The sequence below is a fragment of the Nematostella vectensis genome, chromosome 7, assembly GCF_932526225.1.
Source record: "Nematostella vectensis chromosome 7, jaNemVect1.1, whole genome shotgun sequence".
Lineage (NCBI taxonomy): Eukaryota > Metazoa > Cnidaria > Anthozoa > Actiniaria > Edwardsiidae > Nematostella > Nematostella vectensis.
Genome location: NC_064040.1, coordinates 9,575,854 through 9,603,139, shown reverse-complemented (window position 1 = coordinate 9,603,139; position 27,286 = coordinate 9,575,854). Strand labels below are relative to the sequence as shown.

Genomic DNA, 27,286 nt, shown 5'->3' with positions numbered 1-27,286 from the left:
GACGGTAGACATCAATGTTTCCTATCCTAGAAATAAGCTTACGGTTAATTTTTGTTAGTACCTGAATATACAATCATGGTAAAAATCATTAGGACATTGTCGGAATTTGTTCAAATTCCTGAAAGAGGGGGAAGGCGACTGAAGGGAGGGAGACGCGAAGAGGGGGGGGGAGACGAAAAGAGGGGGGAGAGACGGAGGGCGATGGGGATAAATGGCGCTTTCCATAAAGTATGTGAAAGCACCACTCAAGGCCTTATAACTTGGACGTTAAAACTCTTTTCGTGAAGTCCATAAACGCTAAGCTAATAGTCAATGGATTTAACCTTATTATAAAACAGTCCTGATTTGCTTTATTTTGACCTGTGTCCCAATGCAATGTGACCACGATTGTAGGTAATTTTATCGAAACTATTGCAAAGCGTTAAAGTGTTATCTCGGTCATTCAGTCCTAGCGGCAGCCGTTGTCCCTCAGACGTCGAATTGCTCAATGTGCCCAATCCATAATTTTGGTTTAGAAGGGTATTGAACCCACGAAACCACGAGGTGATCAGGTTCACTTACGGTCAAACCTGGGTGTCATACCTGATAAAAACCGACGACAATCTTAAAACACGACAAAATCACATCCGCCACGGTCCGCCTGCTGTGATCAATTTTCTTCTTGTCTCCCCACAGGACAGCCAACAACACAAGGACAAATGCCACAGTAACCCCGAGAATCTGGAATGACGCCCGCAGCTTGGACGGGCAGTGGATGCATCTAGAAATAAAAATCTGAATCATGGCTAGCTTAATGATACATGCAAAAGAATAATGAAGTAGTGTATTTCAAATGGTCGATAGTACGTCGATTTTCAGTACATGCACGCACGCCCAAATAATTGTTTATTTGTTGTATAACTGTTTACCCGTAGACCCTCTGTTAATAATAGGTTGCAGTCCTATATTTGCATCAGGTTTCAGAACTGATTGCAGTGAAGTGAAGAACATTTACGTTTTTTGGCAATGCTTTGTTAGCTCCATTAAAGATCGGCCGGCCGATAATACGTCACTAGAGCACGCTCGCCTAAGTGTATTAAACAAGAAACCGCTGTACCAGGGTTCATTTTTCTTGACACTCGATGAGATGATCAAAGCTCACCTATTCATCCTGTCAAAGTAGTCGCTTTTGCAGATTGCGCAAAGAGGCCCTTGATACCCTTCCTTGCATGTAGAGTCTAGTCCACCCAAACAAGAGTCGCGCGGACATTTGAACCGAGCCGGCAAGCTACCGCTGAACGCAGTGACACCTGTCTGGAACGTGCTATTCTTGACTAACAAGTTTAAAATAAAGCTGTCATACTGGACTCGTTTTGATTGATTGGTCCATTTCCAATAGTAACCGCTGACCAGGATTGCGTAGTCGTCCTCGCATTTGAGGCTCTTATCAGGACAAGGGCTGCATCGGCCGAATCGATCAAGCCGGTAGAAGTTGGGCAAACAACTACAAGCTCTGTACATGGCTTTGTCGCCCGAATTGGTACCTGCAAAATAAGACATCATGGAAACCGTGCTGATGGCAGTTGCAATACATTGGAGGTTTGTATTGTTTTCATCTATCAAAAGCTCAAAATAATCCATATTTAGATATACTTTCTTCCAATTGAGAGTGTACAATATTTGATTTCGCTGGGGACAAACATGAGTTGTGGGGCTTGTCACGAGTCGCCGGGGTGCTTTAAGTGTGTGTTTCAACTTATCGTATGACCAGGTGTTTAAGTGCAGGTGCTTAAATTACGGTGTAGTATGGTGTACTCACCTTGTGGGCAGGCTTGGCATGAGGTGGGCGAGGTGGCCGGGGTGTTATTAGGGTGTACAAACGTACCCATGTTGCACTCCTTGCATTTCGACTGACCCATGTCGTCCTGGTAGAAGCCACCTGAACAAGTATACAGTTGGTCATCGGTGGGAAAATAACTAGAAATTCCACAACGAGGGAACGTGACGTCCCTCAATTGGTGACAGCTTGGTGACAGCCTTTTTTTAGAATTGTAACACTTTGGAATAATCTGTTAAACAGTCGCCTACCTTTGCTAGTTTCAAACCAAAAGTCACAAATCTATACAATAATAAACTGCTTTTTGACATTGAGGCGAGTTTAAAGTCAGGAGAGGATAAGGTTAGGTGATGATAAGGTAAGGTGAGGATAAGGTAAGGTGATGATAAGGTAAGGTGAGGATAAAGTTAGATGAGGTGAGGATAAGGTGAGGTGAGGATAAGGTAAGGTGAGGATAAGGTAAGGTGATGATAAGGTAAGGTGAGGATAAAGTTAGATGAGGTGAGGATAAGGTGAGGTGAGGATAAGGTAAGGTGAGGTGATGATAAGTGGAGGTGAGGATAAGGTGAGGTGATGATAATGTAAGGTGAGGATAAGGTTTGGTGATGATATGGTTAGATGAGGTGAGGATAAGGTGAGATGATGATAAGGTAAGGTGAGGATAAGGTGAGGTGATGATAAGTGGAGGTGAGGATAAGGTGAGGTGATGATAATGTAAGCTTAGGATAAGGTTTGGTGATGATAAGGTGACTTTAGGATAAGGTTAGGTGATGACAAGGCGATCTAAGGTCACCTTATAGACTGCTGCTAGCTTTTATGCTGTCACATTATGTGTATTGATCTTTATTATATTTTTCCTATTTGTTCTGTAAAATTAGTCATGTCCTGTCACGTGTAGTATGTCGGGGATTGCGTCGCGGGACCGCGCGTCCGATAGCAGCCCCCTCGTCACCTTGTGACAGAAGCCTCTAAATGAATAAAAATAAATTACCAGAGAATACGTGACACTTGTATACAAATACGTGAAATGATAACATAGTGACAGCAAGCATGGTGACAGCTTTTCCTACGTTATAGCTTTCCCAAGATGCCTTACGTGCGAATGACGTGATACTTTACTTGAGAACACGTGTCATTTTACCTGCGGAGCACGTGACGCAGTTCTCTTTTTCTTCGTCGCCATATGTCCCAGCTGAACACAGGATGCAGTCCCAGTCATCTACATATCGCATCTCACAACGAAAACCAGATTTGCGCAGTGCCATTGCGACTTCATGCCTCTGACCAACTACCCAACTCAGGTGGTACGGTGCGCATACTCTAAAAAACAAAACACGCAGTCTCGTATCCTCCCATAAAACCTGCAATACTAAGAACATCGCTTTCTGGTCTGAAACTCATAAACATGGAACAAAAATAAACCTGAAAAAAAAGGGAAAAGCTACACTTCTAGGTGTTTTGTAAGCCACCCATTTTTGTTTTCAACCAAAATTGGAAGGCGAATTATGGGAGCATCCTCGGGAAACCCAGAGCATCGCAGAGATTGGGCACACAGGGAGCGCGCGAGAAAGATAGGGCACTCTTTCTTTTTCGCGCGTTCCCTGTGTGTCCGATCTCCGTGACGCCCTGGGTCCCCGAGGATGTAAAGGGAGGAAATCTCAAAGTAACCATTAAAGAATAAACTCACATGGCCTATTTACTAGATTCAATCGAAAATATCGCAACAACACCCCCAAATTAGTCGATGGAAATGGATGCTTTCTCTCACTTGGCATTTTGTGACGCAACAGCGGCTGACAGAGGCTCTTTGATTTTGAGTTTGATTTAACCGACTCAAAGAAGCTACTACACCACCATATTTGCAAAACCCGTACATATTAGATACGGCCATGCCACTGCCATTCTAACCTTGGAAAGGGTAGGTAATGGCCGAATATCTATCCAATGACTCTGCGTTATGTTGAATTTGTCTTCTTTTCTAGCATCTCTAACGGTCAATACAGACCACGTATTCCGACGTATAATTAATGTAATTCCGGTATAAAAAGTAACAGTGAATTTTCCTGTTTTTCTCCTATCACTTTAGGTGATTGAAGTAATACTTACATTTGAGGCGACTCTATTCCAAGATGTGGCAAATCCAGTAAGGTCTTGCAGTCAACGGCACTAGGGTACAATTTATTATGGTAAAACCAGGAGTGTCATAAGTATCACTCAGCCAATCAAAGCACATGTAATGGAACTAAGCCAAAAAGTAGTACCATCTTATCCACAAACCAGGTACTAACGTTATCTTACAATGTTGTTTCTGAATTGCAAATTGCAGGGACTTATTCAGATCTTTAAACGCAAAGCACATAATTTAAACTTACACGCTAGCTTTTTTCGCAAGTCCACTCAGAAAGTCATTGCTCATGTGGGCCACGCCATTCGCGAAGAGGTACCTGTAATTTGTAAAGGTTTTGAGTCGTTAATAAATCCTTATTCTTTAACCTTTACTTAGCAAACACCTCAGGCCCACTGCCAACATCCCTCATGCACCTTATCTCAGGTAGCAAAACCACACCACACATAAACCTTACGCCTTCTCGTCTTTCAACTAACGTTATGTCACCTCATATAGCATTATCCTCACCTCACCTTATCATCACCTCAAATTATCCTTACCTCACTTTATCATTACCTCAACCTATCATCACCTCACATTATCCTAAACTCAACTTATCATCCCCTCTCCTTATCCTCACCTCACCTTATCATCCCCTCACCTTATCCTCACCTTACCTTATCATCACCTCACCTTATCTTCACCTCCCCTTATCCTCACCTCACCTTATCCACACCTTACCTTCACCTCACCTTATCCTCAACTCACCTTATCCTCACCCCACCTTATCCTCACCCCACCTTATCCTCACCTCAACTTATCATCAACCCACCTTTTCCTCACCTCACCCCAAATTATCCTCACCACACCTTATCCTCAACTCACCTTATCCTCACCTCACCTTTTCAGCACCTCACCTTATCATCACCTCACCTTATCCTCACCTAGCCTTATCCTCACCTCACCTTAACCTCACCTCACCTTATCCTCACCTTACCTTATCCTCACCTCACCTTATCATCACCTCACCTTATCCTCACCTCCCCTTATCCTCAACTCACCTTATCCTTACCTCACCTTATCCTCACCTCATCTAACCTTATCCTCACCTTACCTTATCATCACCTCACCTTATTCTTACCTTATTTTCACCCCCCTTATCATCACCTCACTTTATCCTCACCTCACCTTATCCTCACCCCCCTTATCATCACCTCACCTTATCCTCACCTCATCTTATCCTCACCTCACATTATCATCACCTCACCTTATCCTCGCCTCACCTTATCCTCACCTCACCTTATCATCACCTCACCTTATCCTCACCTAACCTTATCCTCACCTTACCTTATCATCACCTCAACTTATCATCACCTTACCTTATCATCACCTCACCTTATCCTCACCTCATCTAACCTTATCCTCACCTTACCTTGTCATCACCTCACCTTATCCTCACCTCATCTAACCTTTTCCGCACCTTACCTTATCGTCACCTCACCTTATCCTCACCTCACCTTATCCTCACCCCCCTTATCATCACCTCACCTTATCCTCACCTCATCTTATCCTCACCTCACATTATCATCACCTCACCTTATCCTCACCTCACTTTATCCTCACCTCACCTTATCCTTACTTCACCTTATCCTCGCCTCACCTTATCCTCGCCTCACCTTATCCTCACCTCACCTTATCATCACCTCACCTTATCCTCACCTAACCTTATCCTCACCTTACCTTATCATCACCTCACCTTATCATCACCTCACCTTATCATCACCTCACCTTATCATCACCTCACCTTATCCTCACCTCATCTAACCTTATCCTCACCTTACCTTATCATCACCTCACCTTATTCTTACCTTATTTTCACCCCCCTTATCATCACCTCACTTTATCCTTACCTCACCTTATCCTAAAGTCACCTTATCATCACCTAACCTTATCCTTACCTCATCCTCATATTACCCTATAATCAACTCACCTTATCCTCACCTCACCTTATCCTTACCTCACCTTATCATCACCTCACCTTATCCTCACCTCACTTTATCCTCACCTTATCTTCTGCTCAATTCATATATCATCATTCCTCATCTCCCTTTATCTCATTTAACGTGACGTCACCTCCCATTAACTCATGACACTTCACCTCACGCATCTCATTTTAACTTCGGTCACAAAGTCTCATCATTTTATCTCACTATTGGTGCTGATTTCAAGCTTACTTACACGTTTGCCGCTGCGTTCTTTATTCCCTTAAATGGCGTACCAGTCAAATTGACAAATATATTACTGTGTAAAAACCTGGTGGAAAATATGATTAAATACAATTAGTTTTGTACATTTACCATGTAGGAAAAAACATAGGACTCCCGTTCAATATTTAGTCTTAATTGGTGAAAACTAGAAGGAAAGGGGCAGTGGAAGTATGAGTTTAAAGGCAAGGCTTTTCAATTACATTTATTTTGGGAGTAATCAAATTTTGTAGTACCATTCAGGAAACTTCTGAACGTGTGGTAATTGTTAACTATGTTGTTCAATGAGTGACCTTTTTTGCTGCTTCGTGTTTCTATTATTGGGTGTTTGCATTTCTTAATCAAAGTACACAACAATTGTATACTTACAAATTCGAAAGAACTAACCCAGAGAACGTTTCGTCATAAAGAGACTTTATCTTATTCTTGAACAAATAGCTGCAAATGATATTAAAAAATAATGATGAGGATGATCATTATGATTTTGGATATAATGATAATGATAATGGAAAATGATTGCCGTTTACTTACAGTCCCTGTAAGTTGTTCATTCCACGAAAAGCGTGTTGATGAATGTGCTGAATTTTGTTTTGGTGAAGAAATCTAAATAATATACAAAATTGTGAAAAGTCTAGCATAAAAGATATCGTCTTTCAGAAGAAAACTCTGTAGCCAATTAAATATGTGTGTGACGAACTTTGTCGAGTCTTTTAGTGCTCCAGAAAGGACTCTAGAAATGAGATGTACATTTCATTAGCAAACTAAATCCAACTGCAAATGGATTGTGAATTCAATCAATCCTGCAATAAAAACGACCCCGTTTTCTTGCTAAAGCATAAAAGCAAAAAAAGTCTTTGGGCAATAATATCTTTAAAAATGAAAATATATTGAATTTTCAAAATATGAATCGCCCCGTGTAAGGTAATCCAAGAAGCTTTCGGATTCTGGATTCCAGGCTCTGGATTCCGGATTCTGACCCTTGGATTCCGGATTCTTATCCATCGTGGATTCCGGATCCCAATGAAGTATAAACGAGATTTTAGTGCCACTAAAAAAGACGGTCTTCAAAACCCTTTTTTTCATCGTGCTGTAGTTTTTTTTCTGTTTGTTTTTCTGTTTGTTTGTTTGTTTGTTTGTTTGTTTGTTTGTTTGTTGGTTGGTTGGTTGGTTGGTTGGTTGGTTGGTTTGATAAAAAATAGAGAAGTAGACACGGATGCAGAAACTTTGGTGTTTCAAGATTTACAGATTCTTCTAGATGACATGAGTTTTGATGACTGGATTCCAAATATATGATTTCCGGATTCCAAACTTACATGGATTCTGGATTCCTGAGTGTGTGTTTCGGATTACAAAAGCTAAAAAAAATCTGGATTCCGGATTTGGGCAAAATTATCTTTAAAAATGAAAATATATTGAAATATTCAAAATATGAACCCAAACACAAGCGTCAGTATGTCATTATACTTACAGTTCATTGAGACGAGGTGAGTTTTCCAAGAATCCCTCAGGAATGCTCGTTATCTCATTGTTTGCCAAATTCCTATTAGAAGGAGAAAGTATGTCTCATAGAAAGGTCGATCCAATCGACCCTGGTTGACCGCTTTGATGTCTACCAGCGGCGTAGCCAGGATGTTCAGGGGGGGGGGGGCAAAAGGCCCTTTCAAGGAACTTTCTTCTCTATTTTACATAATGTCTTATACATTTACTGTATTTTGGCTGCCCATGGCTACACCCCTGTATACTATTGTTACAGCCCTTCTAATTTCCTGTTGCAATAGGTCTCTTCTCTTTGTCTCCTTTGTATTTCGCCTTTTTTATCTTCTCACTTCTACTTACAACATACTTACAACGTCCTTCTGATATTGACGGCATTGAACGTCTTGGAGGTTATCGTCCTTATTTTGTTATAACTCAGATCTCTAAAAAGCAAACAAAATAAAAGAATAACGCTTGGTCTCTCGGTAGGCTCCGAAACCGAAGACGACACACACGTACCAACTTCACTTCTAAACCAGAAAATATTAGTCACTCCCCTACAACCCCCCTCTCCCCCGCCTTACGATGCGTGGACCATAGTCTCAGTAGAGTTCTCTACTTACGCCATAGCAATTACATCACTTACAATTGGGTGATTGTTTTTACTCGCATAGAGCCGAGCTGGGTCAGATCGTAGATGAGATTACTGTGTAGATTTCTGCAAACAGGAGTCATATCAGCATTTCAATTAAAGGATGTTTATCGTGTAGGTGCCTTAGAGAGCGAGTGGTGAGGAGGGCGACACTTCTTTGACAATTCTCAAATTTTGTATGCTATTAAATACTGAAATGAAGGGTTGTTTGGAATTGATCAGGTGGCTCTATCTGTTATTGTCTGTGCATTCTTTAAAAAAAAAAAAAATCCGAGTACGAGCTCGTGAGGTTTCTGCAAGATCTACGAATACTTACAAGTTCTCCACGTTTTCTGCAAGACCTTGGAGGTCTGGGAACGAGACCAACTTATTCACGCTGAGGTCTCTGCGAAAGTAAAAACATGACACAAATAAGCGGGCAGGAGGGAGGGGAGGGAAACGTCGAGAAAGCATTTCTTGACAAAAGCTTTAAATGGAATCCTCTTCCTCCCCCCACCCCCACCCCCCCCCAAATTGGATTTCCAATTAGTGTATCAAGTCATTGTAGATGAAAAATGTACACTTAGATTTCGATTTTAATTATACTATGAAAAATTAGTTTTAATTGTAATTATACTAAAAAAAGTTGTTCTTTTGGCCACTCGTATTTCATTATAAGTATGTCCCTTTAAAATAATCAGAAATTGTTTAGCTTGAATTGCATTACCCGTTCTTATACGCCCCTAAGGTTTTATGGGTAAATTCAATATGGTATCCTTTATTAGCTGGACGCCATAATGAAAATTACCCAGAAGACTTTGGCGTCGCGGTTGTCATCCACCCTATGCTTGTTCTGTAGGATAGCTTGTACCCAGAGCCTCGCACGTCTCCATGGTTATTGATAGGCCGAGCTTGCGGCAAGCTTTTCACAAACTCAAGCTAGCTAACGTTAAGGGCTCTACTGTAGGTGGATCAGGGCCGTAGCCGGGGGTGGGGCACTGGGGGTACGTGGCTTAAAAAAAAATTATAAGAAAATGACCAAGAGGCGCCTAGCCTACCATTGTTTTATAATGTTTCTGTATCGTGCCCCTATCCCCAATAATTCGGCTAGGGCTATGTGGATTCACGGGATTTATTGCATATTTCGCTCAATACTTACAGCTTTGTGATACCCGCTACGTCTTCAAAGACTCCTTTTTCTATTTTAGATATTGAATTTAACTGTAAGGTTCTAATAGAAATGATATATATTAATAAATGTGTTGTAAAACTGCTACACAGAAAAAAGTTGTTGAATTTACTTTCGATTACTTACATAGCCAGCCTTTGAAACTCGTTGCCTACTATCCCTTTGAAGACCCCTTTCCTCAAAACACGGATCTTGTTTTCTCTCAAATCTCTGAGGGTAAAAGTTTGATGAGGCTGTTGTTAAAAAAGAAAAAAAAAAGCGATTGGACTTACAATTTTCCTAATGAACGCAGTCCTTGAAAGGTTCCTTCTCGGATATCTTCAAGTTTACATCCCAAAATATGGCTGAAATAAATAGGAGTTTTCATAAATATATCCAAAGTCAGTACCATGGAATATCTGATTTACTAAAGTGAAGGTCTGGCCACGGAAACTTTAAAAGGGGACGGTTTAACTAAAACAAATCTGAAAAGGTAAGTCAGAGAGTGTAACAAACGACGCGAAATCTCAAAGATTACTTGTACCAGTAATCTACTAAACATTACTGTCGAATCCGTTGTATCGCGACCCGCGTTTTCAAAAAACGGTTTGTTTTGGTTTTCTGTTCCGTCAGTAAAACCATTCTAAGCCAATCAGGGTGTCGCTTTGTGCACTTCCCTGGCTTCCCTCTGGACGAAAACCAAGTGTCACGACAGAAAGCCAGGCAACTGCACTAGGCGAGAGATGGCAAGAGTCTGATTGGCTAAGAATAATTTCACTGGCGGAACAGAAAATCACAAAAGACAAAAACAAATCGATGTTTTGAAAATGCGACGTCCTGACGGTGTTGATACAACGGATTCGACAGTAAAAGAGATAATATCCATGATATAGATATGGTTTTTCTCCATGTGTTTTGACCCAGAGTAACACCTGGTGGCCCTTCCCATAGCTGAAATCCTGGTCTTGTGTACATAAATTGTATCTCTCCCATTTTTGTAATATTGTAGTATTTTTTAAACTTCAAAAAATACGCTTCACCATTTTGTCCTCCCTAAAGACGCTTTTATTCGTTCAGGCTAGTAACAAAAGAAGAAAATTGGATGTGATTCTCCGCCTTATAGCTAGGTGTATGTGCGCCGAAAACTTCGAAAGATATTAAAAAGGCTAACGGAAAAAAGGCTAAAGGAAGCAAGCATCTAATGGTACTTACAGATTCATAAGAGACGAAAGATTTGCGAATGTTAACGGTTTGATGGTCTTGAGAGGGTTGTAATCAAGATATCTGCCATTCAAAAATAGTTCAAAGTAAGTTATATAAAATTCATGAATAGTAAAAATTCACCACCAGGGTTGGTGACGGGGGTGAAATGTCGCCCCCCTTTTGGGCGAAAAAAAAATTCAAACATAAAACGATAAACCGTTGCAAATTGTTATAGCCGAATTGGATGTATCGCGATGCTATTCACTGGACGAAAACCAGACGATGTCCGTGACAGAAAGCCAGGCCACTACACTAGGCGAAACAAGGCATGCATTTTGAATCAGAATGTTCTGACTGGCGGAACAGAATAGCACTTTTCAACAACATTTTTTAACCCCTAAAAGATACAAGCACATTGGGTGTGGTCGAAGCAATTTCTAATCCTAAGCTCTAAAATCACTGTGAGACCGGTGAGACCCCCTAATGGAAAGCAAAAGCGTAAGTGTTTATAGCAGTTGGTTGAACTAAATACTTTTATGGAGAGCCCTCCCCCTACCACTTGCTAGACGGAGCGCAACCGGAAAATTCATGCTATCACATATAGTGGAGTGGATAAGCAAACTGAAGCTTCGAGGAACTTATCAACATGCCCCACTGGCAAAGCTTTAGCAACAGCGATACAAGAATCCTTGGCAAAAAATGAGATTTTAACCCAACCGCCGCGGGCGTATGAGTTCTTAAATGAGCTCGAAGGAGGTTATGTGGGAAGAGCTAAGTCAGCACCAGACGCCGATTATCAAGGATGCTACCTTCATTCACTAAAATATAGTCGTTTGCCACGCCTGCAATATAGCACACAATATGTTGAGTTCTTACCATGAGCTTTTCAAGTTTTTTTTGACAGCTCGCCGGCAGAATTCCTTTAAAATTGTGTTGTGATTGATGCACCTGCACCCGAAAATAAAAATGGCAAACTGGATGATTTTTGCAAAATTTGCTGGGTTGCACGATAATAGTGTCGATCGACCGAATGGAGAGGTCTTTAGGCGTTTTATTGAAGGCGCAACCATGGCGGATGGCGTTGATTTTCTTTTCTAATTGTTCTTCCGGTAAAGTCCGTAGTAGGATGAGCTGTTATGCTTTTGGTTCTCTACTAATTTAAAACTTCAATAAGTAACGTGATTTTCACAAACAGGGAAAATAAATGTGTTCTCGAAATTTTGTAGAAGATTTTGTAACATGAAATATATATTCCTGAAAAATCGACCGGGGTCCGTAGCTCTACCTGACATATAGGGACGTTACATATAGGGACGCCTGACATATAGGGACGTTCGTCACAATTACCTATACGGACGCTCATAACAAGCTACTGAGCGCCTGACATATAGGGACGTTACGAATACGAGTCCGTGAGAGACAAGGGGAAACCATACTGATCAATTCATACTTTGTAGGGAGGGGTGGGTGGGTGACAAAAGTACACATGACCTATACGGACCCTCATAACAAGCCACTGAGCGCCTGACATATAGGGACGTTACGAATACGAGTCCGTTTGAAACATGGGGGAACACAGTGACCAATTTAGTCTTTGTGGGAGGGGAGGGTGGGTGACAAAAGTACAAATGACCTATACGGATGCTTATAACAAGCAACAGAGCGCCTGAATTATAGGGACGTTACGAATACGAGTCCGTGGGAGACAAGGGGGAACCATACTGATCAATTTATACTTTGTAGGGAGGGGTGGGTGGGTGACAAAAGTACACATGACCTATACGGACCCTCATAACAAGCCACTGAGAGCCTGACATATAGGGACGTTACGAATACGAGTCCATTCGAAACATGGGGGAACACAGTGACCAATTTAGTCTTTGTGGGAGGGGAGGGTGGGTGACAAAAGTACAAATGACCTATACGGATGCTTATAACAAGCAACAGAGCGCCTGACATATAGGGACGTTACGAATACGAGTCCGTGGGAGACAAGGGGGAACACACTGATCAATTTATACTTTGCAGGGAGGGGAGGGTGGGTGACAAAAGTACAAATGACCTATACGGACGTTCATAACAAGCAACGGAGCGCCTGGCATATAGGGACGTTACGAATACGAGTCCGTGGGAAACAAGGGGGAACACAGTGACCAATTTAGTCTTTGTGGGAGGGGAGGGGAGGGTGGGTGACAAAAAATACACATGACCTATACGGCACTCATAACAACCAACTGAGCGCCTGACATATAGGGACGTTACGAATACGAGTCCGTGGGAAACAAGGGGGAACACAGTGACTAATTTAGTCTTTGCGGGAGGTGAGGGGAGGGTAGGTGACAAAAGTACAAATGACCTATACGGACGCTCATAGCAAGCCACTGAGCCTGAGCGCCTGACATATAGGGACGTTACGAATACGAGTCCGTGGGAGACAAGGGGGAACACACTGATCAATTTATACTTTGCAGGGAGGGGAGGGTGGGTGACAAAAGTACACATGACCTATACAGACGTTCATAACAAGCAACTGAGCGCCTGACATATAGGGACGTTACGAATACGAGTCCGTGGGAAACAAGGTGGAACACACTGATCAATTTATACTTGCAGTCATAGTCATATTTTGGATCGAAGATGACAGAGGATCGTGTAATATTCTTAAATGTCTGACGCATTGACGCCAATTTCAAACCCAAAGGCGGGAGCTATGAAATCTTCACGGGGATGCGGGATGAGGCGCAACGCCCTCATTCAGCTTCTGAATGCTTTGACTGGAACTTGTTAAAACCCCGCGTACGCCCCTGGCCTGTCAAAAAAGCCCCCCCCTTTCTAATCCCTAGATCCGCCACTAGGCATCTAAGGCGCGATTGCACATAGTAAGTCAAATAGAAAATAAATAACCATTAAATAACCTCTCTATTCTACCAGAACCACCAAATAATACCCACAAAGCTTTCTTTTACAGAAAAATAAAGGGGGGGTGGGAGTTCGTCTAATACATACAAAGCCTTCAAGCGATGTAGATTGTCCATCATTCCCCACAGGTCCAACGATTTCAACTGATTGCTTGCTAGATTTCTGTTGAAAAGAGAACGACTAAATAAATTAAATAAATGTATTCTAGAGGTAGAAGATGTTTTTTTCGCATAGAATTCGATCCATACTTGACCGCCATGTTAGAATCGGGATTGCGCGAGATACAGAGGGCGAGCCCCACCTTATCTGTCCCGCCGCCCTTCCCCCTCCCATCTCTACACCGCTAGCAGCCTGTGTGACATCAAATCCAGGAACAAGTTAATAGATCGAGTTCCCCGTGATCAAACAGGCTAGATGCAGGTCCGTATCCAAGGTGCGAGCTGCGATATTTCTAAGTAGGAGCGGGAGGAATGTTTATTGAGTCAGGAATAATTGTCCCCTATTATCACAAACCTGTATTTCCTGTTTTTTTTTTTTATTATTTAATTAAAATCATTGCTCTCTTTGGGACTCCAATCCCTTCATTTTCCAGAATTTTTTTAACAAACTGAGAGATGTTGAGGTCGAGCGGTCCCCATGCCTCTCCCTCCCCTCCCTCCCCGAATAAAATACTGTAAATCTTGAAGGGGAAGGGTTTTCGAAATAACAAACATTTCAGTGTGGTTTTCTTAAACAAAAATCAGAACAAGTAGACTAATTATCAAAAAGCATTACTCACATATTCCACATATTGTCAGGGAGCCTAAACCCATTTGAAATCTTGTTGTTTTGAAGGTCTCTGAAATAGCAAAACACATTCAAATGAGTGTAGCAACCGGCCCCCAGTAACCTCCTTTCTCCAGGCAATCTGAACGGTAACAAAGGTCTTGGCTGAGAAACTGTGCAAAAATCATAAGTGGTTTGGGGGTTGTGCTTGTGTGTGTGTGTGGGGGGGGGGGGGAGGGGCTGCGAGCTGGAGTCCCTCATAGATTTTCAATTTAAAGATTTTCTCTTAAAAGAAAAGAAAAGACAGAAAGGTCTTTTTAAACACGAGGTGTTGTCAGGGGTGCAATGCCGTCCCGGTGGTCCTCTGGGTAATTTAGACACCATATTGAGATATCACCCTGAAGATCACCCTGAAGTTGACAATTCAGGTTTTGCTTTCGACTTGCCACCCATAAGAACGGAGGTGTCATGTGATTAAAGGAAACAAATCACAGGGGCGGATCTAGCTTTTCGCTAAAGGGGGATTTGGCTCAGTGACAAAGGGGGGGGGGGGGAGGATTATTTTTTTTGTTACATATGGCTTTCTTGCAGCCTAAAGGGAGGAGGTGGGTTAAACCCCCTAAACCCTCCCACTAGACCCGCTACTGAATCAGAGGCGCGCTTTGTCATACGCGCAGCCGCAGTAACCTAAAACACGGGCTATTCCATATGTACCCATGTGTATCACAAAATTTTTGATCACTGTTGATTTGTCCAAAGTGCCCCGCATGATCTCTATTTTGTATGTTTTTTTGTGTTTTTTTTGAGGTGTCGTATCTAGTTGCTATATTTTTTTTTTAGGCTTGGCTCAATATCAATCCCTGGGGGACTCTCCAGAAAATTAGACGGGGGTGGTGATCGCCCCCCTTTAGGGTATAAAATTTTGTCCAACTGCTATATATTAGCATGCGGGAGTATTGAAGGATTTTTCCGATTCTGCAATTAGGTTTAAAATATGAGCAACAGCTATTCCTAAGGGGGTGTTTAACCTTTTTTCCAATTCTGTTATCTTAGTTTAAAATTTCCTTCGACCACACCCTATTTGCTATCTTGGGGTAAGAATTTCTGTTGACCACACCTTAAGTGCTATTCCTTAGGGTTAAATTCGATTTTGCCGACGATCAACCCCGGCTGTTTTTATCGGTGCCCCCCCCCCCCCCCCCGGGATAGCTATATATATTTTACAAGATTTGTGAACTCTTAAAATAAGAGCACGTACTTTGAGTACTTACAAAGTTTGTAGATATTTAAACTGCTGTAGATAATCTCGAGGAACAAATCGTATAGCTCCATTGTTAATCGTCCTGAGACACAATGCATAGTATAATATTGATACAATTATTATTTCCCTTACTACTTCCCTTTACCCTATTTAGATAGGAGTCGATTGCCTCCCCCCCTCCCCCCTCACCGCCTAGAGCCGCTAGGCAAGCTACCTACTTGATGTATGATCGGAACAGAAGGAATATATGTATAACAATGGAAAAAGATAGCTTTTGATGTGCCTTTAGTTTGTCAGGGAGTGCGCATTTTCCTCAGTGATATTTTGTAATACGGAGAGGCTTTCTTAGCCTATTTCAGGTTCCAATGCATTACGTTTTTATAGTGTGGTGTAGCATTAGGTAAAGTCAGTTGGCTGGGTTTGTAGTTTGTCTTATGGTGTAACTTGCTGGAAATGTTGTATTTTTCTACAAGTGGGACCACTGTGCAGGGTCTGGATGGGGTTAACCGACTAGCGACAAATGGCTTAAAAAATAACCGAATACCGACAAAACATGAAAAAAAAACTAGTGACTAGTTGCCAATCGGTCAATCTACTTAAATTCAGCCATTTCAGAATATACAGTATGTATTTCCTGTTGCATCAACTTCCCTGTCAATTATTAATTCATAACTAATTTATTATCAATAAATTAATAATTACTAATCAATTCTAAAAAATGATTTATCTTGTTTATACATAAAATCTGGTACAAATGCGAACACTAACTTAGATTTACCGACTATCGACAAAGACAGATAATTCGTACCGACTACCGACAACTTATGGAAATTTTAACTGACTACCGACATGCAGACCCCCCATCCAGACCATATGCTCATATGCTCATACATCATATCCATATATCCATGCATATTTTCAAAGTTTCTGCTCGTGTGTCAAGTTGTGCCATGGCATTAAATTTAGTTCTCCCTAACCTTTCTCGAGCCATTCTATCGAACCAGTGAAACCCGGCCGTTACATATACTTGGCGTTCCTGGCGTGTGCACGGTAAACATTCGACTCATATTCATGTATCCGGTACTTACAGACTTGTTGTATTGATTGGCACATCGAGTGGAAACTCGTCCAGACCCAGACACTTGACATTCGTGTAGGAACCAGTCTGCACACAGGTGCAGGTACCCACCGCTGGCCGCGGACAAGGAGCGTGGGCTCCTGTTGCTGCCATAGCAACCATGACGTCGCAACAAAGTAATATACCAAATAGTTTCCAGGGCTCCATTGACTGAAAGGGGAGGGACGATATTGAGTGCTTCGGAAAAATAAATAATGCTGACCTCTCAACCAGTCGACGTCCGAGAATGTATCGGAATGAAATTACTAAGAGGTATTTCCCGAGCAATGATGATTCCACGCCGCTTTTTCTATTGTTTTCTATCCGAGAAAGTAATAAATTTTTTACGGCTTGGTATTTTAGGTCACCGGTTTTAGGTGGCGGTCACCCCTACCCTTTGTTATCCGAATTATCTGATTATCCCCCCCCCCACCCCCATTGAAGCAGCTGCGCATCAGTTTCGTACCGTCTATAGACGGCATACCATATGGGAAGTAGTAATGTTTTTTCTTTTTAGTTTACACCTTGCAAAGCCAAAAAATCTGGATATTCTCGATATTATATCCGCTTCCGCTTTGGCAAAAAGAAAAAAAAGGTCTATACTTATTCGAATATTATGCTGATATTTTTTATTCGTAAACTAATATACTGTATTTCCGCTTTCTGTGACATTTAACAGATTAACCATAATTCTTGAGTCCCAAATCACAAAGATGGGGTATGAAATAAAGGCAAATAATAAGCAACTAAGACAAAAGTGTTTTTGCAGAAGGTGATAATAGAATAACCCAAAACCACGTCGCAAAATACAGCCGACTCAGTTAAGTTTTATCAAAGCAAAGCTAGCTCCATTCAATGTTTAGTGAAAAAAAATAATTGTTATGTTGCTTAAATGCTCACCTTGTAGACGCTTGTGAAGGTAGTTTCAAATGTTCCTTGGGTATTCGAAACCAGAAAACAACTAAAACGATGAGGGAAGTCAAGCATTAAAAGCTTAGGAAAAAGTGAGTAAGTACGCAGCTGCTTTGTCTCCTATTATCTTTGTTCTACAAAGGAGTTCTTTTGTCTCTATTCTTCTCGTTCTTTGTGTCGAGGTGCGGATATTGTTCATTTGCCCAATCAAATTGCAGCTTGTAAGAGCTGACCCGAAAAAGTCCCTAGAATTATATTTGGATACAACAAAACAACAGGAAGTATCTGATATTGTGTTATGTTGTTAAAATTTAAAACTATTTGATGGCTTTCGATACCAAAAGTTGACATTAACTTCCGAAAAGTGAAGGGTATGTTTGATTTAGCTTCGCCATTCGGCATGAGCATATGAGCTGATGAGGTAGGAAATTATTTAAAAAAGGGGTTTCCCCGATAGCCTTTGGTATTAATAGTCTATGTTTGGGAATGTGAGAAAATTAAAAAGCATTATTCTTCAAGGTGACTTTTTAGCAATTTTAGAATATACTTCATACTTCAATTTCTAAAGAACGGGCCATTATAATACAATTGAACTGAAACATAAAACTTTTTTACTCTTTTATGGGCTTATCGTGACAAAGGTCAGGACGACTGGCGTAGAAGAAAACAAGGCCCAAATCCATACTAAATGTCTTTTTCGAATCACTCACATACTAAATAGCGCGGGAGGGCTTCGTGACTCCGACCGCTGGGCACTGCGGAGGAGACTAGCAGACCTTAGTTTATGTCCCAAAATCTGTCACAATAAACAGAATGCTTTTAAAAGTTCGTGAGCCTTGTCAAGTTGTCCTGCCTCGCTTTTATTTTGTGACCTCTGTTGGGTTACCTGTAGATGGACTCCCCGCCGGGGGTGGAGTAAAAGCGTCCATTGTCCGTCACGTGACCTATAGGGAACGGAGCTAGTTCGGCAACCATGATGGTACGAAACTCTTCAAAAATACACCTGAAAAGTTCCCCTCAACCCCTCAAACTTGCTCTAACGTTAACAAATACATTGCCTCCCTAGGACGCTGCAGATAGTCCCGACATGTTGGATGACGAGAAGGTAGGGGAGGATTTTAATGAGAGCTCGCGTTCCGTGCCTGTCTGTGTTAGCCCATTGAAGACACAAGTTGCTTTCTTCTTGTTTTTATATCTCGCTATTTCTCATTTTTTTCAGAATCGAACACAATCTGTGGACCTTTCTTCCGATAGCTCGCTGAATGTCGATATTTCAGATGCACTAAGTGAGAGAGATCGCGTAAAATTCACAGTGCATACAAAGGTTTGACTCCATTTGAAAGCATTTGATCCAGAGGGGGTGAGGTCGAGCGTGTTTTTTTATCCTTTTTCTCGTAGACCACGTTGCCGGATTTCAAGGAGAGCGACTTCAGTGTTGTTCGAGAACACGAGGAGTTCGTATGGTTGCACGATAGATGTGTTGAGAACGAGGAGTATGCGGGTATTATTGTAAGTATGATGATTGTTGTGGAACAAAGCTTATCAAACATTACCACTCCACTAAGCGTCTTATTATTACTACCTTAATAGATATCGTAATAATATTTTACTGATATCTTCTGAACAAATAAACAGAATTTCGACTAAATCATATCGTTTTAAAATGATGACAATATATGTATCTTGAAATCACATCTGATAGCTGCGTTTCCTTGTTGCATTTCATTTGAAATATATTCTTTTAGAGATTTCACTCAAATCCAAAAAAAAATGGTGTATTTTCTGTAATGTTCAAGAATAAAATCTTACTATATTATTTATTACTATATTACAATGGGTTGCCTTTTATTGGGGTCTGGAACTGCAATAACCTATCAAAATAAGAAATAAACTGAAACAGATAAATGGATAAAAACTGCAAATATTATAAGTAGACCATACATTCAAGCCGGTTGGCCCTTCCAAACCTCCTGCCTCCTACGACCACATGCCAGATTCAGGTCCCTAGCTTCAATCAGGGTTAAGTTTTTTCTGTTTTATCTCTAGATACCTCCCGCACCTCCCAAACCAGACTTTGATGTGTCAAGAGAAAAGCTGCAAAAACTAGGAGAAGGTAGTTGTTATTGTGTACACAATTTATCACACATAATACAGTGAACTATACACAGGGGAGCCGCAGTGGGTTCTCAAATATTTCCATGGCTAAAATTATTGGACCTGTTGGGAATTAAGGGCATTCTTTACCACTTGAATGTACTGTATCTTTTCCTGGACAGGAAAAGGTGTAGTTTTGGGGGTCATATAACTTTGGCTGAAAATTTTTGTGGTGTAGTAAGAGTTGTAGGCATTTATTTAGTTCAACATTTTCTTGTATTTTTCTGTGAACCAATCTCGTTCCCAGAGACCATGTACCTTTGAGCCAGTGGTCAGGTACAAGGCTCTGAGTTTTTTTCACCAAAAGATTTAGTTGGCTCCAGTTTTACTGCACATGTCCAAACAAAATAGCAACCGGAAAGATCTCTTTCATTTGATCTCTTTCACTGATAGATCCAATTCGTGCTTGACAAATTAGGAAAAGTTGAAGATTTTACACCGAAAGAAATTCAATCCCACATTTTGAAGTCAGTCGTTGTTAATAAAAAGGATGGTTTTGGTGTATATGGTGCCAACCGGGTACGGTAAAGCATTCCTAATTCCTAATTCACAAAGTGCTTGGATTCACCTACGGTTTGTTTTTGTCTCAAGGACAGCGCAAATCCAGTTATCAATCATTTTACTGATTTTGCCCTTAACCCTGGGCCCCCCTCCCTATTTCTTGTACCGCTTAGGCTGTGATCATCAAACTTACAGACAATGATCACCAGCATGTGCCACGCCCTATTTTGGGTGTGGTTGAATCAATTATGATGTCATAAATACGATGTCTAGCTATTCTTTCAAATATTGCCAAATTATCAGATCAGATATTTGAAATCATTTTGCATCATTACACAGAACTCTTTCAAAAAGTTAATCCACCAAGATCATGACTGGCATATATATAACAACTTCGCATGCTTCGTCATTTCCCATAATTTCCCATAGGCTTCCCTCGATGTTGTAAGACACAAAAAGCCACAAATGATTGGAAGTTTTCTCTGCAATTTTATTTTCAAAACGAAATCTCACTAGTAAGCACAGAATGTGTGACAAGTGTCGTGGACCTTTACATTGTTCTATTCAATTTTGTTTTATTTGCGCATGCTCACAGAAGTAAGCTCAAGAGCCAATAAGAATCCCCCTAGGAACCTTGTACCTTGGCGCTATGAAGGTACTGGGCTCTGGGAACGAGTTTGTCTGTGAACGTGAAGTAAAAGGACAGTGTCCTCTGTCTCATGTCAACTCCACAAATAATCAATGCATTTTACTGTCTGTTGTATTTACAGGGGAAGGAAACATGACAAAGGAAGAGTTTCAAAAGATGAAACAAGAGCTAGAAGCGTGAGTGAAAAATAGTGGTGGTTTTAGTGTCAATATAGTCTGGCTTGTCAAGAAGATCTTATATGATTCATAATTCCTACCTTGTAAAGAAGATCTTACATGATTCATACGTAATTTCTTCCTTGTCAAGAAGATCTTACATGATTTGTAATTTCTTCCTTGTTTAGAAGATCTTAAATGTTTAATAATTTCTTCCTTGTCAAGAAAATCTTACATGATTAATAATTTCTTCCTTGTAAAGAACGTCTTACATGATTCACAATGCATTCGGGATTCTTCCCACTTGAATTGTGGTGCATTGTGTTTCTTGTTTTTGCCATGAAGTGGCCAGGTTAATTCCCTCTTCCTCACCTTTTGTTATTCCCATTTTTTAATAAAAAACTTTTGCGTTATGAAGCTGATTTCTATCAAACTTAAGAATGGATTGACACTTTAAGTTGAGGGCCTTCAGTAGGAGGTAATAAGGCTTTTTTCTAACTTGTGTTTACTTTATTTGTCAGTGAGTACTTGGCAACATTCAAGAAGACAGTGGCGATGCACGAGGTATTCTTGACAAGGCTAGCATCCCATCCCAGCCTCAGGAAGGACAGTAACTTCAAAGTTTTCTTAGAGTATAAAGCAGAGGTAAGGTTGTGGAAAAAAATCATCAGGAGCTATAAAAAATCAATTCAGAATAAGCACTATGATGCAAATATTCAAAATGCCCAGAAATAGGTCCTGCTACTGTATGTTTTACCAACACTGGCTGTAAAATGATTGACACCTCAACTAGCTCATAGGCAGCTTCTTACACAATCAGATTGTATTTACTTTATTAGCATTAAAATTTTACTTGGATAGCTTTTATACATAAAAACACGTTGAGAGTTGTTAGATGTAATGAAATCAAATACAAAACACCCTTATGGTGCTTTTGTTTATGTGATAGCTCAATGTCCGTGGCAAGAACAAAAAAGAGAAGCTAGGAGGGCTGTTCAAAGGACTGGCAAAGGGGGTGGACGAAGTCCTGCTCTCAGGGCAAAAGGTAGGGCCTGGCTAAGAGTGTGGATAAAGTCCTGCTCTCTGGGCTGAAGGAAGGGTCTGGGTAAGGGTGTGGATAAAGTCCTGCTCTCTGGGCTGAAGGAAGGGTCTGGGTAAGGGTGTGGATAAAGTCCTGCTCTCTGGGCTAAAGGTAAGGTCTGACTAAGGGTGTGGATAGAGTCCTGCTCTCTTGGCAGAAGGAAGGGTCTGATTAAGGGTGTGGATAAAGTCCTGCTTTCTGGGCTAGCAGTCTCATATTCTGATCCTAATCCATTGCTGATCCTAATAATTGTTTTCTCACTATAAATGCTTTTACAAAGTCCTAACACTGGTTTTATGTTCCTCAGGATGTTGATGAGTTCTTTGAGAGTGAAAAGAAATTTCTTGTAGAATACCACAACAAGTAAGAAGTTGTCTTTGAAAGAATGTTGGTAAAAAGTGTATTTTTATTGGAGTATGAGATCCTTGTGAGAAAGGAGGAAATATCAAATTAAATGTTTAGTAACTGTCCAAACTGTAACTGGCCAAATTTGCTTAATTATCAGTAAATGGTCTGTTTCACACATATAACATACATGAGTGTGAATCAGTGTGTAAACACTGTTACGAATCGTCTGGTGCAGGTTAATGAAGTGTGATAAATGACAGTACCTTGTTATCTAAGACAATGGATTCACAGTCCTCAATGTATAGAACCAGGTTTATAGAAATCCTGCTCCTTAAAAAATCTGACTTGACCCATAATAAACCCACTCCATCAAATAAAGGAATTGTTGATTGCTTTTAATTTAGGCTAAAGGACTCTGTGCGCAAGGGAGACGTCATGACAAGATCACATAAGAACTGTGCAGATGTCTACATAAAAATATCCACTGGTATTGCAAGCATGGGGACCAGCGAGTACACAGGGCTAGACAAGTTTCTTAACAAGACAGGAGACTACTTTGAACGAGCACGTAAGCTTGAAGGTCGGGTGGCATCTGACGAAGACTTGAAGATGGTGGACCTGTTGCGATATTACATGCGGGACACTGAGGCTGCCAAAAATCTGCTCCACCGGAGAGCCAAGTGTCTAGCCGAGTACGAGAATGCTAACAAGGCCTTGGATAAGGCCAGGATGAAGAATAAGGAGATTACTGCAGTAAGTTGCCTTGTGATGATGCAGTAGTTGATTATGACTCTGCTGATAATGATGGCATTCGCAATGATAAAGGCGATGATGATGACGATGATGGTGTTGCTAGTAAGGACTGTGATGGTGATGGCAATGATGTGGAGTTGTTGATAAGAATGGTATTGATGATGGTGTTTGTGATAAAGACAGTGATGATGATGGTATTGATGATGGTGTTTGTGATAAAGACAGTGATGATGATGGTGTTTGTGATAAAGACAGTGATGATGATGGTGTTGTTAGTAAGGACTGTGATGGTGATGGCAATGATGTGGAGTTGTTGATAAGAATGGCATTGATGCTGGTGTTTGTGATAAAGACAGTGATGATGATGGTGTTGTTAGTAAGGACTGTGATGGTGATGGCAATGATGTGGAGTCGTTGATAAGAATGGCATTGATGCTGGTGTTTGTGATAAAGACAGTGATGATGATGGCATTGATGCTGGTGTTTGTGATAAAGACAGTGATGATGATGGCATTGATGCTGGTGTTAGTGATAAAGACAGTGATGATGATGGTGTTTGTGATAAAGACAGTGATGATGATGGTGTTGTTAGTAAGGACTGTGATGGTGATGGCAATGATGTGGAGTCGTTGATAAGAATGGCATTGATGATGGTGTTAGTGATAAAGACAGTGACGATGATGGTGTTGTTAGTAAGGACTGTGATGGTGATGGCAATGATGTGGAGTTGTTGATAAGAATGGCATTGATGATGGTGTTTGTGATAAAGACAGTGACGATGATGGTGTTGCTAGTAAGGACTGTGATGGTGATGGCAATGATGTGGAGTTGTTGATAAGAATGGCATTGATGCTGGTGTTTGTGATAAAGACAGTGATGATGATGGTATTGATGCTGGTGTTTGTGATAAAGACAGTGATGATGATGGTATTGATGCTGGTGTTTGTGATAAAGACAGTGATGATGATGGTGTTGATGCTGGTGTTTGTGATAAAGACAGTGATGATGATGGTATTGATGCTGGTGTTTGTGATAAAGACAGTGATGATGATGGTATTGATGCTGGTGTTTGTGATAAAGACAGTGATGATGATGGTATTGATGCTGGTGTTTGTGATAAAGACAGTGATGATGATGGCATTGATGCTGGTGTTTGTGATAAAGACAGTGATGATGATGGCATTGATGATGGTGTTAGTGATAAAGACAGTGATGATGATGGTATTGATGATGGTGTTTGTGATAAAGACAGTGATGATGATGGTATTGATGATGGTGTTTGTGATAAAGACAGTGATGATGATGGTATTGATGCTGGTGTTTGTGATAAAGACAGTGATGATGATGGCATTGATGATGGTGTTAGTGATAAAGACAGTGATGATGATGGTATTGATGATGGTGTTTGTGATAAAGACAGTGATGATGATGGTATTGATGATGGTGTTTGTGATAAAGACAGTGATGATGATGGTGTTTGTGATAAAGACAGTGATGATGCTGGTGTTTGTGATAAAGACAGTGATGATGATGGTGTTTGTGATAAAGACAGTGATGATGCTGGTGTTTGTGATAAAGACAGTGATGATGCTGGTGTTTGTGATAAAGACAGTGATGATGATGGCATTGATGATGGTGTTTGTGATAAAGACAGTGATGATGATGGCATTGATGATGGTGTTTGTGATAAAGACAGTGATGATGATGGTGTTAGTGATAAAGACAGTGATGATGATGGTGTTAGTGATAAAGACAGTGATGATGATGGTGTTGGTGGTGATTGTCAGTCATGTATCAGCCCGCTCATAAGGCATTACGTAACTGGCTGGATTACCTCATTGTTCTATTGTATTCTCGTTCTACTGTTTTGTTTCCCATTGTTTTGTCTGTGGTGTATCAATCTAATGTGGTGAAATCTTCTGAGAGCTGCTACACGACCTGTGATGGTGGTGGTGATGATGATGGTTCTGGTGATGATGATGGTGTTGGTTTTCTTTATGTGTTTGTGATGATGATGATGACGATGATAGGAGTTATGATAAATGGTACGGCAGCAGCTTGATATATAGCTTGAATCCCTTTTTTATGCCTCACTTAAGTCCAGTTCCCCAGAGCACGCAAACACATCATATAAAACTGCCAATTTGTATTCTATTTAAAAAACTCATTTCTTGTCCAATAATCCCATAGGCTGAGAGTGCCCAGCAAAATGCCAGTGAAAAATTTGAGCATATGTCTGAGATAGCTCGCCAGGAACTAACTGACTTCAAAGCCAGAAGAGTGCAGCAGTTTAGAAAAAATCTGGTGAGTATGGTGAATTGGTACTAGCTGTTTTAGGGCTACATCAATATGCTTAGTGTGCAAAAGAAACCATTTGCAAAGGGATCTCTGTGAACATTACATTAGGCTACACACTCATGTACTCAGAAATCGTTTAAAGCTTTATCAAACAGGCAATAAGAATATTATATTCAAATTATTAAATAAAATCCTGCACTGACTTGAAAGCATTTAATGCTAGTAAACCTTGCTTAATTGTCATGTTCTCTTTTTTTCTAGACTGAATTAGTAGAGTTAGAATTGAAACATGCAAAGGTAAGTTGATACTCATTCCCTGTTCCCTAATAGATAGTCAGAATACAGCAGTTTACCATGTGGCACACACTACTGTGGCCACCTCGACTGTTTTATTGAGCTAATGAGTATAACAGATGTGCTATCTGACTAGCATGAACATGAAGTAGCAAGCCAGCATGGCTAACAAATTCTCTATTTCACATCATAGCTGACAAGACCCTGCTAGTTGTGAAGTTTGTCTTTATTCGCTGACTTTCTTAAAGTGTGTAGTGGTGGCTAAGGAAGTGTGTATCTCTCTACAGTGACAGTTGCGTTTATATTTCTCTGTAATGATTGACATCATTTCCACATATAAGGAACAACACTGAGGGGGAGGGGGTGGTAAGGGATGGATGAATAGTCAGTTAAGGGAGGGATATTAGCCAGTACAATACAATATACTTAATTTATCGAGGCTATTGCCAGGGAAAGATGACAAACGCAATTTGCCTTAAACGAAAAATTCTCTTCCAGGCTCATCACCAACTTCTCAAGAACACAATAGCCGCTCTTGAAGAATTGTAGATTGAAGAATAACCAAACAGAGCACAATCCCAGCCATACTCCCAAGTTGCTCCATGTCTAGGTCTCTTGATGGAAAAGCTATTATTGCTGTCTAGATCTCTTCCTGGATAAGCAGTGATTGCTCTTGTCTACTAGATCTCTTCCTGGAAAAGCTGTGAAAGCAGCCGTTGAATTTTAAGCTCACCAAACAATGTAAGAGTGATTTAAACTAAGGAGTCTCATTCATTCTAGTCAAGTACCGAGTATTGGAAGGTAACGCTATTGCAATATTTCCATTCGAATTTGGTAAATGAAGTTTGAAACTTTGTTTTTAGATGATTATTTCGAATTTTAATTGTTCTTCCAATGTTGATTGAAAACAATAACAAAATATTAAAGGTGAGACTGAGTTGGGCTCCTTAATCCATGAAACGGTTTGGAAACGGTGCTGTGCACTAATACTAGACTATATTTCACTCCATTTGTCTGTTTTCTGTACTTCCCCTTTAGTTACATACTAATCACACGTCAGTGTCTCGTGGACCACTGTAACTTGATTTGACCAAACTTGACAATTCAAGAAAGATGAGGCTCTTACAAAATAGCAAAAATCAATTAGATAACCTCAGTCTCACTGTGTTGGTAATAGCCTACGTTAGCCGCTGACCCGCAAAAATATCCTGATAGCCTACACGTAGGCTATGTTGGTAATCAAATCTGTGCTTCTCGGGGTAAAATAATTATTATAAGCCTGGTGGCGAGTTCTACGGAAGTTAGACACCAACAAGGGGTCTGGCATTGTCTGTTTAGTTATTTGGGGACATGTCAGAGCAGGTTATATTTTGTACGTAAAAAATACCAATAAATAAGAGTTATAGCTGTAAAA

The 27,286-nt window shown here is 40.7% G+C and overlaps 2 protein-coding genes and 1 long non-coding RNA gene across 7 annotated transcripts in view; 1 reads left to right on the top strand and 2 right to left on the bottom strand.

The window, feature by feature from the left end:
* The window catches only part of LOC5518949, a 20,640-nt gene extending 2,151 nt beyond the window's left edge, over positions 1-18,489 (bottom strand). For 2 of the 4 annotated variants that reach the window (XM_048730525.1, XM_048730528.1), the window contains exons 1-22: positions 17,628-17,781; positions 16,699-16,898; positions 15,621-15,692; positions 14,363-14,422; positions 13,672-13,746; positions 10,675-10,746; positions 9,756-9,827; positions 9,610-9,693; positions 9,454-9,525; positions 8,632-8,700; positions 8,310-8,381; positions 8,035-8,106; positions 7,656-7,727; positions 6,719-6,790; positions 6,557-6,625; positions 6,162-6,236; positions 4,189-4,260; positions 3,923-3,982; positions 2,958-3,136; positions 1,799-1,918; positions 1,142-1,523; positions 583-760 (exon numbers count right to left, since the gene is read on the bottom strand). In XM_048730525.1, the coding sequence (XP_048586482.1) occupies positions 583-760; positions 1,142-1,523; positions 1,799-1,918; positions 2,958-3,136; positions 3,923-3,982; positions 4,189-4,260; positions 6,162-6,236; positions 6,557-6,625; positions 6,719-6,790; positions 7,656-7,727; positions 8,035-8,106; positions 8,310-8,381; positions 8,632-8,700; positions 9,454-9,525; positions 9,610-9,693; positions 9,756-9,827; positions 10,675-10,746; positions 13,672-13,746; positions 14,363-14,422; positions 15,621-15,692; positions 16,699-16,898; positions 17,628-17,714 (2,286 nt within the window). In that variant the 5' untranslated portion in view covers positions 17,715-17,781. Of the gene's footprint in view, positions 1-582; positions 761-1,141; positions 1,524-1,798; positions 1,919-2,957; positions 3,137-3,922; positions 3,983-4,188; positions 4,261-6,161; positions 6,237-6,556; positions 6,626-6,718; positions 6,791-7,655; positions 7,728-8,034; positions 8,107-8,309; positions 8,382-8,631; positions 8,701-9,453; positions 9,526-9,609; positions 9,694-9,755; positions 9,828-10,674; positions 10,747-13,671; positions 13,747-14,362; positions 14,423-15,620; positions 15,693-16,698; positions 16,899-17,627; positions 17,782-18,349 lie in introns of those variants that run through there. The other 2 variants (XM_048730527.1, XM_048730526.1) reach the window with 2 other exon arrangements.
* LOC125568372 lies at positions 4,489-6,151 on the bottom strand. Its single transcript, XR_007312302.1, has 2 exons — positions 5,739-6,151; positions 4,489-4,595 (listed from the first exon to the last, which is right to left on the bottom strand). It is a non-coding gene; the product is annotated as an uncharacterized LOC125568372 (long non-coding RNA).
* LOC5518999 (sorting nexin-6) lies at positions 17,956-27,286 on the top strand. 2 transcript variants are annotated; one of them, XM_048730530.1, is made up of 13 exons: positions 17,956-18,060; positions 18,706-18,744; positions 18,859-18,963; positions 19,038-19,148; positions 19,686-19,752; positions 21,065-21,119; positions 21,620-21,743; positions 22,048-22,143; positions 22,487-22,542; positions 22,932-23,280; positions 25,471-25,584; positions 25,840-25,875; positions 26,371-27,286. In XM_048730530.1, the coding sequence occupies exons 2-13, from the start codon at positions 18,727-18,729 to the stop codon at positions 26,419-26,421; spliced, it is 1,182 nt and encodes a 393-aa protein (XP_048586487.1). In that variant the 5' UTR covers positions 17,956-18,060; positions 18,706-18,726; the 3' UTR covers positions 26,422-27,286. The 2 variants fall into 2 exon arrangements, with proteins under 2 accessions (XP_048586487.1, XP_048586486.1); XM_048730529.1 differs by lacking the exon at positions 17,956-18,060 and adding an exon at positions 18,515-18,618.

Coding starts and splice junctions, on each gene's coding strand:
- LOC5518999 (XM_048730529.1), top strand. Junction 19,753..21,064: donor GCTGCAAAAACTAGGAGAAG/GTAGTTGTTATT, acceptor TTGTATTTACAG/GGGAAGGAAACATGACAAAG. Junction 25,876..26,370: donor TAGAATTGAAACATGCAAAG/GTAAGTTGATAC, acceptor ATTCTCTTCCAG/GCTCATCACCAACTTCTCAA.